This window comes from Lynx canadensis, chromosome E2 (assembly GCF_007474595.2).
Source record: "Lynx canadensis isolate LIC74 chromosome E2, mLynCan4.pri.v2, whole genome shotgun sequence".
In the NCBI taxonomy this organism is placed as follows: Eukaryota; Metazoa; Chordata; class Mammalia; order Carnivora; family Felidae; genus Lynx; species Lynx canadensis.
The window spans coordinates 48,500,073-48,515,718 of record NC_044317.1 but is presented as its reverse complement, the minus strand read 5'-3'; the positions used below and the strand labels follow the sequence as shown (position 1 = coordinate 48,515,718).

The window sequence follows — 15,646 nt, the reverse complement described above, 5'->3', positions numbered from 1 at the left end:
TTCTTTGGTCAGATTGAAAACTGGGTGACAGAGGGGCCTAGTGAAGACGAGGCTGTGTGTGTGAACTGCCAGAATAACAGTTACGGGGACAAATGCGAGAGCTGCCTGCACGGCTACTTCCTCCTGGATGGGAAGTGTACCAAGTGAGAAGAAGGGGGGCCTGGGACCCTTGCCCTGCTCACTGGGAATAGCTCTGGGAGCCAGACTCCCCTCCCCAGTTCTCCGCCCTCAATCAGAAGCGGACGATATCCTCAGGGAGGCCCCAGGCTGAGGCAGAGTTGGGGGCGATGAGCCAGACTCAGGTGGGAGACCCCCGGCCTCAGAGGCCAGTGTTGACACGCAGGCCAGGCCGCAGAGCACCACCCCGTGGAGACTGGCAGGCGGAGAGAGAGCTGCCGAGGGTGAGGCCGCAGGACGGCCTCCCATTCCAGCCCTTCCTTCTGAATGGTCAGCAGACTCTGGAGTCATCCCAACCTGGCTCCAAATCCTGGCCTTGCCACTTACTGGCTCTGTGGCCTTGGGCAAATGGCTTGGCCATTTGTGAGCCCCCGTCTCCTCTTCTGGCCTGTGGCTCACGTCGGAGCTCACGTAGGCAGCATCCAGCCTGGATCCCGGTAGGTCAGGGGAGCCCCCTGACCCCTGTCTTCTCCCCCTTCCTCAGATGCCAGTGCAACGGCCATGCAGATACATGTAACGAGCAGGACGGGACGGGCTGCCCGTGTCAGAACAATACAGAGACGGGCACGTGCCAGGGTAGCTCGCCCAGTGACCGCCGAGACTGCTACAAGTACCAGGTGCGGCTGGAGAAGCGAGTTGCAGATAAGCCAAGGGCCCCGTGCCCTCAGAGGTCCACTCACTCATTCAACACATATTTACTGAGCACCTGACAGTTGGGAAGAGTGTGCCAGGCAGTGCGTGAGGCATTAGGACGCAGCGGGGAACAAAACGGGCAAGAGGTTCTGTCCTCAGGAAATTTACTTTCCCGTTAAGGAGTCCAGCGACAAACAAATGAAGAAGTCGGATGCACAGTATGTTAGCAATGAGCAGTAAGGAGAAAGGAGGGCCAGTGTTGTGGAGTGGGACTAGTAGATACGATGACCAAGGAAAGCCTTCGTGAGAAGGTGACACTTGAGAAAAGACCTGATGGAAGTCAGGACAGGCAGATATGGGGATTGTGGGTGAGTGGAGAGTCAGCCAGGCAATAGATCACCCAGTGCAAAGGCCCTGAGGTGGGACGTACCTAACGTCCTACGGAAACAGCAAGGCTGGCAGGTGAGGCTGGCCCAGCCCCGTGCTGTGCCCGTGGCTTCAGCAGTCCCATGAGCGAGCTCTGTTTACTGCCTGTGTAAGGAGGAAGGATCTCAAACTCAGCGAGGTCAAGTCATTAGTCTGAGGCCACACAGGCAGTGAGGGGGTAGAGCCAGGTTCAGCAGAGCTCTTCATCGCTGTGCCTCAGAGTTCCAGAGGCCTCCACATCAGGGTGCTGTGGTCATGGGGTGACACCAGGGACAGCAGTGCTAGAGTGTAGGGTCCTGGTGGCCTCCACACTGTGTCAGGGAGGTGTGGGGGCAGGGGGAGCAGTCACAAGGAAGCTGCTGGGGACTGAGAGAGCCTGGGGCAGTGACTGCTCACCAGTTGGTACTGAACGTCAGTACTGCGTGGAGGGTGGCCAGGCACCGAGCCAGCCCTGACTGCCACCCCCCACCCCACCGCTTGCCCGCAGTGCGCCAAGTGCCGGGAGTCCTTCCACGGGAGCCCGCTGGGCGGCCAGCAGTGTTACCGCCTCATTTCCGTGGAGCAGGAGTGCTGCCTGGACCCCACGTCCCAGACCAACTGCTTCCACGAACCCAAGCGCCGGGCTCTGGGCCCCGGCCGCACTGTCCTCTTTGGCGTGCAGCCCAAGTTTACCAACGTGGACATCCGCCTGACGCTGGATGTGACCTTCGGTGCTGTGGACCTCTATGTCTCCACCTCCTACGACACCTTCGTGGTCCGTGTGGCCCCTGACACGGGCGTCCACACCGTGCATATCCAGCCACCTCCACCCCCACCGCCTCCCCCACCCCCTGCCGACGGCGGACCCCGGGGGGCCGGGGATCCAGGAGGACCCGGGGTCGGGAGCGGGCCAGGTGCCCCGGCGGAGCCCAGGGTGCGGGAGGTGTGGCCACGGGGCCTGATCACCTACGTGACTGTGACAGAGCCGTCGGCCGTGCTCGTGGTTCGTGGTGTGCGCGACCGGCTGGTCATCACCTACCCGCACGAGCACCACGCCCTCAAGTCCAGCCGCTTTTACCTACTCCTGCTGGGCGTGGGGGACCCGAGCGGGCCCGGCGCCAACGGTTCAGCTGACTCGCAGGGCCTGCTCTTCTTCCGGCAGGACCAGGCCCACATCGACCTATTCGTCTTCTTCTCCGTCTTCTTCTCCTGCTTCTTTCTCTTCCTCTCACTCTGCGTGCTCCTCTGGAAGGCCAAGCAGGCCCTGGACCAGCGGCAGGAACAGCGCCGGCACCTGCAAGAGATGACCAAGATGGCCAGCCGCCCCTTTGCCAAGGTCACCGTCTGCTTCCCGCCTGACCCTGCCGCCCCGGCCCCTGCCTGGAAGCCGGCTGGGCTCCCACCGCCCACCTTCCGCCGTTCGGAACCCTTCTTGGCACCCCTGCTGCTGACGGGGGCCGGGGGGCCCTGGGGACCTGTGGGAGGAGGCTGCTGCCCGCCCGCCGTCCCGGCCACCACTGCCGGCCTGCGAGCCGGGCCCATCACCCTTGAACCCACTGAAGATGGCATGGCCGGTGTGGCCACTCTGCTGCTCCAGCTGCCCGGAGGACCCCAAGCACCCAACGGCGCCTGCCTAGGGTCGGCCCTCGTCACGCTGCGGCACAGGCTGCACGAATACTGTGGGGGCGGTGGGGGTGCTGGGGGCAGTGGGCACGGGGCTGGCGCAGGCCGGAAGGGACTGTTGAGCCAGGACAATCTCACCAGCATGTCCCTCTGACCCACGGCGTGGTCCTCAGCCACAGCGACTGAGTACCCTGAAAACGCCACCCTGGATTCAGGGCTCCTCCACTTGGCGGCCCCTGGACACCGTGTCCTCAGAGACCTCTGGCTCCCTTTCCCCGGGGCTCCCCAGACAGGGCATTTGACGTTCTGCATTCAACAATTATTTATTGAATACTTACTGTATGCCAGGCACTGTTGAAGTCACCCGGCAAAGCAGGAACTGAGACAGACGAGTTCCCTGATCTCGTGGGACTTAGGTTCCAGTGGAGGGAGACAATCAGTGTGCACCAGTGCCTGTGCACACACACGCGCGCGCACACGCGCACACACACACACGCACAAAGGCAAGTAAGGTCATTTCCGGGAGGGAGAAGTGCCATGAGGGATCAACAGGATGTGGCTGTGAGGGACTTCGAGGTAGAGTCTGTTGGGCATTCCGAGAAGCTAGGCCTAAAGCCTGAGAAGGAACTGGCCGTGGGGAAAGCTTCAGAAAGTGGGTCTCAGGCAGAGGGAGCTGTAAGGACAAGGCCCTGAGGTGGGGACCCGCTTGCTTCATTGGAAGGATCAGAAAGGGCCAGCATGACCCAGACCGCGTGTGAAGAGATGAGTTGGGAGACAGCAATGGGATCACCCAGGGCTGTGTGGGTCCCAGATAGGGTTTTGAATTTTATTCTCGGGGAAAGCCAAGGGACAGTTTCATAAGAATCCGAGGTACGTATTCGAGAGGTCACTCAGCTGTGGTGTGGAGGATGGTTCGGAGGGGGCAAGAGAGGCGACCAGGGACAAGAGACGATGATTAGGATGAGGGCAGTGGTGGGGGCGTGGGTCAGGGACAGGTGCAGGATGCGTGTGGGAGGAGGTAACCATGGCGTGGATGGCGTGGATGTTGGGATCAGGGAGGGGGGAGTCCAGGATGACTCCAACTTTGTGGCCTGAACTGTGGGCGGATACTGGGGTGGTTTATCATGATGGGCAGCCTGGGTTTGTGGGGAAAACCAGGAGTCCAGTCTGAGACTCTTTTTTTTTTTTTTTTAATTTTTTTTTTAACGTTTATTTACTTTTGAGACAGAGAGAGACAGAGCATGAACGGGGGAGGGTCAGAGAGAGAGAGGGAGACACAGAATCTGAAACAGGCTCCAGGCTCTGAGCAGTCAGCACAGAGCCCGGCGCGGGGCTTGAACTCACGGACCGCGAGATCGTGACCTGAGCCGAAGTCGGACGCTTAACCGACTGAGCCACCCAGGCGCCCCCAGTCTGAGACTCTTAAGATGCTCTCTTTAGGCATCTCTTCAGTCAGGTCCAGCCAGGGAAACAGACTGCTGTACTTTAGCGGAAGGAACTGAGCGCAGGGGATTGGCTGTGTTGTTGAGGGACGCAGACGATCAGAGGTGGGACAGTGAGGCAGTCCGGGGGCCAGCTGTCACCTGTAGGCTGGACAGACAAAGCCAAAGCTCAGATGGTGTAATTGATGCTAGGACCAGGGCCACCCGGCTCAGCAGGAATCCAAGGAGACAGAGCCTCAGATGCTGCCCCAGGGCGCTGGGCGTTGGAGATGGAAATGGTGGAGTCCTCTGCGCATCTCTCTTCCCAGACAGTGCTGCCTTGAAGACTTGTGCGTTCCCTCTAGGGGCCGCTCCCCCACTCAGCCACCACCTTGGACTTCTGAGCTCCTCTCCCCCTTGAGGACTTCGCACCCCCATCCTAGCCATCTTGAACTTGGGACTCCTTTTGCAAGACTCCATCCCCCAGCTGTACTTTGGGGCCTTAAGGAGCTGGGCCCCGTCTCCTCTCCTCTGCTGGGGGCCTCAGTCTAAGAGGCCACGTGTGCTGTCAGGGGCCGTCTGAAAGGGAGGAGTGGTTGAAGCAGCAAATAAAGAGTGTGGGGAAGGCGGGTGTCTGAGCACCGTCTGCCTGCAGGAGATGGGGTGTCTTGCTTCTCTGAACAGCATCCGAATGTGGATAAATCGAGTCAGTGCCCTTACCTTGGCCCCCCTCCGAGCTGTATAGCTTGGGCCTGGCTCCTCCCTGCCCCTCCTGAGCAGGGGTGAGATGGGACCACTATAGAAGCCCTCGTTCCCCAGAAGGGACAGACCTAGAGGAGCCGAGGGCACTGAGACCGTTGGCCCTTCCTCGGATTCCTGTCGCAGAAAGACCCCAGTTCGTCTCCGGAGGGAAAACGTTGCCTTGGTCCCAGGCTTGGGTTTTATTCTGGCCTCTGACATAAGAGTGAGGCAGCACGGAGACCAAAATGCCCTAACGTGATGAGTTTGAGTTTGCTCTAATCCCAGAAGGCTCCAAGGCCCAAACCGGAAGCAGCACAGGAGGCTTCCATCTTCTGGGCCCCCAGGGCAAGCAAGAGCAGTGGTGAAGAAGGTGCAAGTGTGCCCTCGGTCGGCCTCGAGCAGTGAGCAGCGAGCAGCAGCGTGGGAGTCTGGCCGAGAGTGGTAAACAACGTGTTTTCCTCTTCAGCCCGCCCATGGGCACACGCCTGAGGCCTCATCTGATGTGAGCCCAAGACACGATAATGAGGTGGACTTAGGGGGAGTGGGGCCGGGGGAGGTGGGTGGGGTTGGGTCTTCACCGTAGTCCACGAAAATCCTAGTATTTTCGGATTTATGGGCAGTTTAAGGGATTTTCAAGGATTACTCTGCCCACACATGAGTTTTGCCTTTGTGAGCCATTGGTAGTGCCTAACCTCCGAGACGTGACTGTGAACTTGTATTTACTGAGTACCGGCGCTAGACAGTAGACAGTTTGCTTGCCATGTTACAGCCCAGCAACCCTATGCGGTAGGTAACCGTGTGATCCCCGTTTGCAGGGGAGAAAACAGAAGTTCATAGATGTCATTGAGCCATTGAATGAATTTGAACCCAGGCCATGTGACTCTCAAATCCACATGCCTGACCACCAGACCCTCTAGCCTCCTGAGGAGGGAACCCCCAGGAATAAGGGGTGGGGGGAGGAGGAGGAGACAAGGGAGAAAGCACAAGGGAGATCATGCGGGTTCTTAGCCCACCTAGCTGAGAGCTCTCCCAGCACAGAGCGGGCACTAGAGGCAGGTGTTCAAAACGGCGGGTTTCTGCTGGGGATAAGGCACAATTTCCCACCCGGGATGCTAACCAGAAGCAGGACAAGCTGCCTAAGGGAGTCCAAGGCCAGGAGAGAGTTCACCCTGCATGACCAGGAAGGAGCTAAGACTCGTCTGCGTTATGATCAGATCTTGGGTAAGGTCTCTTCCCCACCACCACCTTGTGACTGTGCCTTCCTGAGCAGAGCATTTGCACTGTGACTGGCCCCTTGCTCTGCTACACAGAGCCAGCCTCTCCAACTCCTGTCCATACCTTGCAGATGCCCCTATACAAATGCCCCATAGCATGAGGCACGGGTTCCTCCTCCCTCCACGTTAGCTCCTCAGCTGGCACCTCGTACCTGAATGCAAGAGGCTCAGGGAGTGTGAGAGAAAGACTGGGCGTGGGAGGTCTGGATTCTAGTCTGTGTATGGCCATCAATGCCCTAGGGACTTCAGAAAAAGGGGAGAAATTTCACCAAGGGCCAACAACACTTCCAATAGTGTGCTGGGTGCTTAGCCTGAGTCCTTTAGTCTTCGTGATACTGATGCGGGGAGGGACAGGTTTATTCCCCCATTTTGCAGATTTGGAAACTAAGTCCTTTGCCTGAGAACTCAGGGCAGATTAACAGGTGAGCCCAGATTCTGATGCAAGCCTGTCTGACTCTCCATTGCCCCCCACCGTTACCTCTAAAATCATGTCCCTTTTCTGCATCAGTGTCTCCCACCTGTGATCATTCACTATCTCCACCCACAAGGGGCTCCACGCAGTTCTAGGTACTGGGACACAGCAGTGAACAGGGTCCCTGCCCTCATGGAGCTGACAAACCAGCAGGGAGCCAGAAAATAAATATGTAAATGATGTGGTATATTGAAATATGGCCAGAAAAACAAGGCGGTGAAGGAGAAGAGGGGTTGGTCCTTGCTATGTAATATAAGGTAGAAGGGAAGGCCTTGCTCCTAAGATGACTTGTGAGCAGACGGGAAGGAATGAGCCATAGGGACATCTGAGGGAAGAGAATTCCAAGTTGAGGGAACAGCTAGTGCAAAGGTCCTGAGGTGGAAGCACGACTAGCATTTTAGAGAACCAACCAAGAGACTCACGCGGGTAGGAGCGGGTGGGAATAAGGAGGAGACAAGTTCAAGGAAAAGCCGGAGGCAGATTGTGCAGGTCCTCGGGCCACGGTGAGGACTCTGGCTTTAGCTCTGTGCAGGAGGAGCCGTGAGAAGGTTCTGAACACAGGAGGCATGTGACCTAACTCCGGTGTTCGGTGTTCGCAGGGCTTCTCTGCGGGAGGAAACTAAAGAGGTGGGGATACGGCAGGGAGCCCAGTGAGGAACCACTGCATTAGTTTAGGCTGAGGAGGAGGGTGGCTGGAACAAGGTGAGAACGGGGTGGGGAGAAGTGGGGTTCTGGATATATTCTGAAACTAGAAGCAACAGAGTGCTGACAGATGGGCCATTGGGTAAGAAAGCCACGGAGCCGGAGCTGAGCCGCTGGAAGGCTGGGGTTTGCTGTTTCCTGAGAGGAGGAGACTGGGAGGAGGAGGTCGGGGGCAGGGAATCCAGAGTTAGGTTTTAACTTGTCGATGCCCATTAGATATTCCAAGCAAAGATGTCACTTGGTGGTTGGATACATGAATGGAAAGAGAAAGAGTAACAGCAAAGAATATAAGTGATATATTAATACCAGGATAGTATAATATAATTATACATAATGATACTATTAACAAGTTTATTAAGCTCACTCTGGTCTTTCCATCTGTTCCATCACTTGCTCTCACAGTAGCCACATGACATACTAGGGATTGTCCTTAGAGGAGGAAACAGGCTCAGAGAGGTTTATTAATTCACTAAGACAACACGGCTAGTAACCCGGCACGACACTAACACTAATAACATGGCAAGAGTCAACATCGGTTCCTAGGTCTGCCCAATTTTGAGACCAGATTTTCTAATCTGCTAGTTGCTTTCGTGTAAAGAGAACTAGATGATCTTTAAGGATTATTCAGCTCCAGAGAGCCCGAAACCGGGCAGTTCTGTGCTTTGGAGACAAAGTCCCCCCCCCCCCCGCCCCCTGCCCCGGAACTCCCATATCTGTTATGTTAGAATTGTATATAGGCCAAGAATCCATACGTATTGACTTGAAGGGGGGTGGGTCTCCCAATTTTTTCCTTTGGGCGGGTAACCTCTACCAAGGCAGCTTTTTCTGGTTTTGCTTATTTTAAGGATCTGCACACAACTTCAGTTGGGCAGCTGAAGGGGTTAGTGGTTTCACTTTGTTAATGACCCACTCGTTTAGAGGGGTAAGACTTGCCAATGTCACACGCAGCAGGTGGGGTGGGGGGCAAGGATCTGACTCTGGAACTCCTCCTTCCACACCTAGGCATCTTCCCTGTGTCCCCACACCCCTCACCAAACCTCCTCCACCCAGATTCCTTCCCTGGGACACAAATAATGTAGGCGGAGTTGGTTTTCAGGTTTTTATTGTGGGTGTATTTCTGGTAGCGGGAGAGGGCGGAGGGGCAGAGGAGGCCCAGCGCGACAGGTGGAAAAGGAGGAGGGATGGGGGGCTTCCTTACTCCCGGATCTTCAATTCCCGCGCCATCTGACAGAGGGCGCAGGGCAAACAAAAGGTGAGGGCCGCCCAGTCGTGCCCGACAGAGCCCTAGAGGGTGGGAGAGAGAGGTTAGGAGCCCCGCCAGGGTCCCAGGAGGCCCGTCCCCCAGCCCCCTGCTCCGCGCCCCCCCCCCCCCCCCCCCCCCGCGCACCTGGATGTGGTAGCGCTCCCGCATGCCGGTGCGCAGGGAGTGCAGGCCTCCGGGCAGGTAGGGCGCGCAGCAGCACTCCCCGAAGTCGTCCGAGATGCGGCAGGCGAGGCACAGAGGGGCGAAAGTGCCGCACAGACCTGGGTCGGGGGCGGGGCAGTCAGAGCGGGGGCCCACCGGGCGCCCCGGCCCCCTCCGCCTCGGGGAGAGGAGAGGCTGATGGTCCGCGGCGCCAAATCCGCCAAATCGAGGGTCCCAGAGGGGATCCGGGGACCCAGCGGGAGTGGTTTAGAGGTTGGGAGATAGGGTTTGGAGAGGGAGCTGGGGCCGCGACAAGGAAAGTTGAGGGTGCAAGGGGTTGAGGGTCCGAGGGGAAGCTGGAAGGTGTGAGGTTAGGATCCTAGGGAGTGTCGGAGGTGGGAGTTAGGGGTGAGGTTTAGAGTGTGGGAATTCGGGGTCCAAGGAAGGGAGCGGGAGTGGGGTTAGTAGGGCCGGGGAAGGGGTTGGAGGTGACCTTCCCCCTCTCCTGGAGGGAGCTGCAGGCACTCACAGACAGGCATGTCGTTGCAGCAGTCTGTGAGTCCGGTGTGCCAGTCACTGAGCTGGGTCTGGTAGCAGCTGCTGGCACACTGGGGCTGGCTGGTCACTGGGTAGGACATGGCTGCGAAGGAAGGTAGCGGGCCGGAGTGAGCGGGAGGCTGCCAGCCTCTCCCCACATCCCTGCCCCCGGAGCCCCTTCCTCTGCCGGGCAGTCTGGGCGGGGCCACCAGGCCGCCCGCGGAGGGGACACCACTGCACCTCCCCGGTCCTCTCTGCTACATTTGGGCACTGACACCCCAGTTTGTCCCCGTTGCCACTGCCTCCTGCACATCTGGTTGAGCTGTGGGTGGGGAACTCATGCACGTCTGGGGAAGGGTGGGTGCCACATCTGGGTGGGGCTGAGAAGTGGTGTTGCCTCCTCCATGTCTGGGCCTGGGGTGCTGGGTTCCTGCATTTCCAGGGGCCTCTGGGGTGCGATCAGGCGCCATCTGTCTTCGAAGCCAGGGTGCCCAGGGGAGGGAAGCTGCCGGGTTCCGGGACTGGAAGGGTTGCTGGTTCATCCAGTGATCCCACCTTTGCCTTTCACGTTGTCGTGCATCTCAAACTGCATCTTGCCGGCCCTGGGAAGGTGGCGTTGGGGGCGGCAGAGGTAGCGGCGGTGACAGTGGCCGAATCTGTCCAAGGGAGGCTGGATACTGGGGGAGGGGCAGGCACGGAGTAGGGGCACTGGGGGCTGGGTTCTCAGGGGGAAGGGAGCTGGGGAGAAAGAGGCCAAGTCAGCCTGCCAGCTAGGAGAAACATGGAGTTAGGGATGTATGGGGAGGGGCGAGAAACTCGCCCGTCTCTGTACAGCTGCCCGACAGACCCCAGAGGACCTTCCTCATACCAGAGGCAGAGCTGGAGAGAGAGTCCAAGAAACAGAGACAGGCAGAGTCAGAGACAAGGGGGGAAAGAGATCAGAGCCAGGTGCCCATCGAGATGCCGCCAGTAACACTCACATCTGCTTAGCGCTTTGACTTCTCTGCAAGCCCATTTCACAGATGGGACACTGAGGCTCACACAGGTCAAGAGAAAAACCCCACATCTGATGGCCCAGACCAAAGGGGTGAGTAGAAAGGGTGCTGGGCCCCAGGGCTTCCAAATTCAACCCGGCACCCCTCACACTGAGAAGGTGGACACCGAGGGCATGGAGAAAGACAGCAATGTCCACAGAGACGGTCAGAGATATGCAAAGAGACAGAGATGTCAGTGGAGTGGAGAGACAGAACAGAGCAGAGGGCTGTGGGCAGATGTTCATACCTGCAGGACAGCGATGGCGATGAGGCAGACAGGTGTGGGTGACCTGGACACTGAGTTCTCAGTCTCAGGTTGGTAGCTGCTTATATTGGGGCGGGCCACGTGGCCCTGGGCGGGGCTCTGACAGAGGTGCCCAGGGAGCCAAGCCGGTCTGGCTGACCCTCTTCCCTCCCCCCCCAGGAACTTCCCCTCCCTCCCTCTCCATCCCCCATCCCCCCACTTCCCCCTCAAGCTCTTGTGGGACCTAGGAAATCAGGAAGGGGGCCAGGGGTGCTGGAAGGGGAGAGGGCAGAGAGGGAGAGACAGATGGGGGGGGGGTAGGGAGAGAAGGCAGAGGGGAGGTGCAAGGGGCCACAGTACAGAGACCCACAGGCAGGGAGGACAGAGAGACAGGGAGGGAATGGGGGACACAGAGACAGAAGGGGAGGCCTAGATGGGAGAGAGAAGGAGACTCAGAGAGATGATGAGAGATAAAGACAGAGCGATGGAGAGAGAGATGCGGAGACAAAGAAGGACATAGATCTGTGGAGAAACAGGCAAAGGGGAGTCAGATTCAGAGGGAGGCACAGAGGTGGAGGGGTGGAGGGGCAGGGAGGTGGAGGAGGGGATGGGGATGCGGGAGAGTGCCGTGGGGGCTTCTGCTGTCATCCTCAGTGAGGTTCCCACTTTCCTGGAAGAGGGGGCATTGTCCCCCCATTCGGGGCCACCATGCACATGGGGGAGCAGTGTGTTTTGGGGGTGACTCATGCTGAAACTAAAGTAAATAAACACAACTCACCCCACCTTCAAATTGGGAAGGGAGGAGGCTGGGAACTGAGAAGATGTGGTTCCAGAAAGAGATGGATGTGACCCAGGACACTGGGGTAACTAACAGAGCAGATGGGGGGGGGGTCTTCATCCAGGCCCCTAACAGAGGACAGAGAGGGGCTCAGATTCTGGGTCTGAGGGAGGAGGGCTGGGGGTGCAGACTCTTGGGTTAGGCTAAACCGCAGGGGTGTGCAGGGGTCCTGGCATTTTTGGCTGCTGGGCTCCTGAGGGGTGAAAGAGCGAGGGACCTGGATGCCTGAGTCACCAAAGTCTGCCCCCAACAGGCCTGGCGTGGTTGGAAGTGACTCAGTGAGGGAAACAGCATTAGAGCCGGGTGGGGTTTCCAGCACGGGTGTCACCCAAAAAATGTAGGAGGCACTGGAAAATTGGGGTGTCACCTCCAGGGAAGGTGGTGTTGTCACCCCACTGGGAATGGGTATGGAGTGATGGCAAGTGGATCACCCTGTCTGCCTGGGATCCCAGCTTTTCCCTCACCTCCTGATTCAACGTGCCAGGACCCAAGCCTTGGTCTCCCAGCACCACCCAGGTGGCTTGCTGTCCTTGTCCCCAGACTTATGGGCGGCACTCAGCATTTTGCTGGTATGTGTCCATCACTTGGTCCAGGAGGCTGACTGTCTGGGGAACATCTCTCCACCTCTGATCTATTGTCCTTGTGCCTCCATCTCTGCATCTTTGTTTCACCAGCTCTGAATCTCCCTTTCCTCATCTCTGCAAATCTATTTCCAAGTTTCCCTGGTTCTGTCTCCCCACCTCTGAGTCTCTGCTTCCCCCAGCTCTGTGTCTCTTGCCCTCATCCCAGGGTCTCTGCCTCCCATCTCCGTGTCTCTCTCCATCTTCAGGCCCCCCCCGCAAGGAGGCAGCCAGAGGGCCCCATGCCCCAACTGTCCTGACCATGGGCTGCAGGTGATTCAGGGGCAGTCATCTCTGAGGACCCCAGGCCTCCCAGGATGACAACCTGAGTTGTCCTCAAGTCTCCTCTTCCACTCTGACACAGCGTGGGGGCTGCAATTAGACAGCAACTCACTAAGATGAGGAAATCGGGTGGGGAAGTTGTGAGGTGGCCTGTTTAGGGGTGAGGAGGAGGGTGGGAGCAGGAACAGAGGCCTGGGGGCTGACGAGAGACCATGGTGGTCTCCAGGGACCTGGCATGCATCCCCTCAATGGAGTCACCAGAAAAACATAGGACACCCAGTTAAATTTGAATTTCAGGCAAACAACAACAACAAGATTTTTTTTTTTAGCATAAGTATGTTCCATGCAATATTTGGGATATACTTATACTAGAAAAGGTATTTGTTGTTCATCTGAAATTCACATTCAACTGGGTGTCCTGTATTTTTATCTGCTAAATCTGGAACCCTGCCTTCAAAGACAGAGGAGAGGAATCCAAGTCCCTGGCCCTTCTTTTTCCAGAACCCAGGATCCCAGGCACCCAGCCCTCCCTCCTCAGGACCTGAGAGTCCAGGTTCCGGTTCCCCTCTTGTTCTCCCCTAAAATCCATATTGGGGGCACCAAGCCCCTATTCCCTCAGAGCCCAGGAGTCCAGGCTCCCAGCCCCTTTCTCTCCAGCATCCAAGCGACCAGGTCAGGTCTGGGTCCAGTTGCCCAATGTGGGTTTCATAAGGCAGGTGATGCCATCCATGGCCCTGGAGGAACCAGTCAGGCAGAGCGGACAAGTGAGGTTGCCCCCTCTTCCCATCCTATTCCTGCTGCTTCCTCGAGGGCCAGCCCAGGGGGCTGGGAGCAGAACGGGAGGGACTCAGTGGAGTTCAGGGTGGGACACAGTGTCTGGGTTTGGGTGTGGCGTGTGCCTCTCTTTCTGGTTGTTGTGTGTCTTTGGGGGTTGTGACGATGTCTCAGTGTGCTCTGGGGCGTGACACGTGAGGGGGTCTTTTCTATTTGTGTGTCTATATTGTCCTTCTACAATTCTACCCACTGTCCATCTTGTTCAGGTGTGGTCAGTTGTCATGGTTTTCCAATCCTGACTGGATGAAGGCAGGAGTTCTTTATTGAATGGATTGTGTGATGGATTCTAGAGCCAGAAAACCCAAGTTCAAATTCTGGCAGCCTCTTCCTGCCTTCAGCAAATCACTAAGCTTCCCGGGACCTCCATCTGTCCATCTGCAAAATGAGCTGTTGCAAATAAAGTGGTTGAGAGGACTGGACGAGTTAACTCGTGCAAAGTGCTTAGAATTATGCCTTGCACACAGGAAGCATTTTGTGTTTATGCTGGTGATGATGGTGAGGTGCTGTTCTAGTCTCTGGAGATACTGGAGTCATGGAGTAGGAAATGAAACCACGTCTGCATCTGCTCGTGGGCCTGGTAGGGACTGAGTGAGTGGCCTCTCGGTGGCTGGATGGGCGTGTAACTGCATACCTGGGGTGTCTGTTTTGCATGTGAAATAGAATATTTCTGTGTTGTCAGTAAGGGTGATTGATTGTGTGCTTATGTTTATGTTTGTGTTTGTAGGTGACTCTGCGTGGTGCCTGTGATTCTCTGACTGTGTGGGTGCAAATGAAGGTCACACTGAGCAGGTATTGAGGGCACGTGTTTGGTGTGATCTTGCATTTCTGACTCTGAGGTGCCAGGATGTGTCCGTGTCTGTATTTGGGGTGTTGAGAACCCCTCTTCCAGCTATTCCTTTCCATGTCCCACAGGTGACCCTGGGAGGGTGACTCCTCCCAAAATGAGCCTCAGTTTCTTCTTATTAGGGATGGGCGGGAGGGCTCAGTGGCCTCCGAAGAAATGCCTATGCGAAAGGGAAGGTGGGAGGAGATGGGTGAGGCCAGGGAGAGGCTGAGAAACATGATGGGGATAGAGATGGCCAGGATGGGGACAGCGGAAGAGCTGCACAGAGAGATGTTTGTCCATCCATTCGAGGGGCATTCGCTGAGCTCCTGCAATGTGCCAAGACCTCTGGTGGCCATTGGTTCAAGGTCTGAGGGAAAGCAGAGAGAGCCAGAGAGATGAAGGCCTGCCAAGAAAGCTGTTGGCCCCAGGGTGGCCCACCTGTGTCCACGGTGGGCTTAGTGACAGTTCTGAGTGATGGAGACACAATGATGGAGAGGGACCGAGAGGACCCTGCCCCTCCCCTGTCCTTCCTGAGGCCTCATCTGTCCAGATGAAAGAACAGAGGCCATGGGGGGAAAGTCCCCTCCCAGACTGGGGGCACCCCCATGAATCATTTTCTTATCCTCTCCTAATAGGATAATGACACACCTGCCCCTTCCTAATCACTATTTTTGACCCCAACTGGGCCCAACGCCCACAGTGAGAAGGGTTAGACAAGTCTGGTATTTTGGAATCAGGAGAGGAAATGCCTGAAAGTCCTAGTCCTTGGTCCTTCCAATCCCAGAACCTAGGAGTCCTAGGCCCCAGCCCCCTCCCCCTCCCCCCAGGAATCCTTGCTCTTAGCCCCTCTCCTTTGTTTGCTGTCTACCTTTTCTAATCTCTGTGGGCCTGTCTTTTATCTCTTTGTCTATTAATCTCCATGTGTGTTTTGTGTCTCTCCTGTTTCTTTACATCTGCATCTTGATTCCTCCTCACTGGGCATCAATTTTCTCACTTGTAAAATGGGGATTATAGTAATAATCTGATCTCTTAGAACTGTAACGAGAAAGACAGGAGATAATTATATAAAATGCTTTGCATAGAACCGGAGTCACAGTGAACCCCATACAAGAGAGCTCTATTATAATTATTGTTTTCAATATTTTAATCTCTCTTGGTATCTATGTTTTTCTCCTCGTCTCCATGTGTCTCCTCCCACTCTGGGTTCCCTTTTAGGGGATGTGGAAAAGCCCTATTGAGGCCAGAGCTTCCCCTAAGCCTCCTCCTCTTCATCTCTCTTCTAAGCCCTACTTCAAGACCCACAACTCTTGCCTGGGGACAAGGCCTGGCTCCAATCCCATAGATAGCCACGTAAGATCCTGAACACAAATCTGTCATCCCTGGGCAGGCCGGTGACTCTTTGGGAGTACCCGTCCCTACACCCCGATCTTTCAGGTTCCCAGCTCCCTCCTCCCTCAAGATTCAACCATTCAGAAGTCTAGGTTCTTCAGACCTTCCTCCCTCAGACACCGGTGCACGTGGCCAGAAAGCACATTCTGGGCCCTTTTGCAATCCACCACGCCCTCAGCTACCACCCCT

General features: G+C 56.8%; 2 protein-coding genes across 2 annotated transcripts in view; one reads left to right on the top strand and one right to left on the bottom strand.

Moving 5' to 3' along the window:
* Positions 1-4,084, top strand: part of MEGF8 (multiple EGF like domains 8) — a 40,270-nt gene extending 36,186 nt beyond the window's left edge. Inside the window, 3 exon segments of the mRNA XM_030297346.1 lie at positions 13-143; positions 662-794; positions 1,724-4,084. Coding sequence (XP_030153206.1) covers positions 13-143; positions 662-794; positions 1,724-2,992 — 1,533 coding nt within the window. The 3' untranslated portion in view covers positions 2,993-4,084.
* A 4,512-nt stretch (positions 4,085-8,596) lies between these two features.
* On the bottom strand, positions 8,597-9,523 carry CNFN (cornifelin). Its single transcript, XM_030299436.1, has 3 exons — positions 9,383-9,523; positions 8,836-8,972; positions 8,597-8,732 (listed from the first exon to the last, which is right to left on the bottom strand). The coding sequence occupies exons 1-3, from the start codon at positions 9,489-9,491 to the stop codon at positions 8,643-8,645; spliced, it is 336 nt and encodes a 111-aa protein (XP_030155296.1). The 5' UTR covers positions 9,492-9,523; the 3' UTR covers positions 8,597-8,642.
* Positions 9,524-15,646: the final 6,123 nt, after the last annotated feature.

Excerpts from the sequence above, each read along its gene's own strand:
- CNFN (XM_030299436.1), bottom strand. The coding sequence starts at position 9,491 with ATGTCCTACCCAGTGACCAGCCAGCCCCAGTGTGCCAGCAGCTGCTAC. Across the intron at positions 8,973-9,382 it reads CTGCAACGACATGCCTGTCT|GTCTGTGCGGCACTTTCGCC; the intron begins GTGAGTGCCTGC and ends CCCCCGACCCAG. Across the intron at positions 8,733-8,835 it reads GGGAGCGCTACCACATCCAG|GGCTCTGTCGGGCACGACTG; the intron begins GTGCGCGGGGGG and ends CCCACCCTCTAG.